At 49.8% G+C, this 241-nt stretch overlaps 1 protein-coding gene across 1 annotated transcript in view; it reads right to left on the bottom strand.

Moving 5' to 3' along the window:
- Positions 1 to 241, bottom strand: part of LOC119585846 — a gene marked incomplete at its 3' end in the record, with an annotated part of 11,079 nt that overhangs the window by 6,963 nt on the left and 3,875 nt on the right. Inside the window, 1 exon segment of the mRNA XM_037934579.1 lies at positions 114 to 235. Coding sequence (XP_037790507.1) covers positions 114 to 235 — 122 coding nt within the window.

Genomic DNA, 241 nt, shown 5'->3' with positions numbered 1-241 from the left:
GCAAGATAACCAAAAACACACAATCCACACAAAATTAATACATTAACACAATCTAATCTAAATAAGCTCATAATTGGGAGAGGTGTCGCCCCCCCCCCCCCGCATGACAGCACCTTGTGAACTCGTCCCGCAATGTGGTGCGGCCAGCAGTGGTCCCCCTCGCCACTGCCGTCCACCACGTATATGACACAGGAGGAGCTGTCAGAATTCCATGACACTGCCACAATAAATGAACCTGTTG

This window comes from Penaeus monodon, chromosome 20 (assembly GCF_015228065.2).
Source record: "Penaeus monodon isolate SGIC_2016 chromosome 20, NSTDA_Pmon_1, whole genome shotgun sequence".
Taxonomy (NCBI): domain Eukaryota; kingdom Metazoa; phylum Arthropoda; class Malacostraca; order Decapoda; family Penaeidae; genus Penaeus; species Penaeus monodon.
This window is presented reverse-complemented; position numbering and strand designations above follow the sequence as displayed.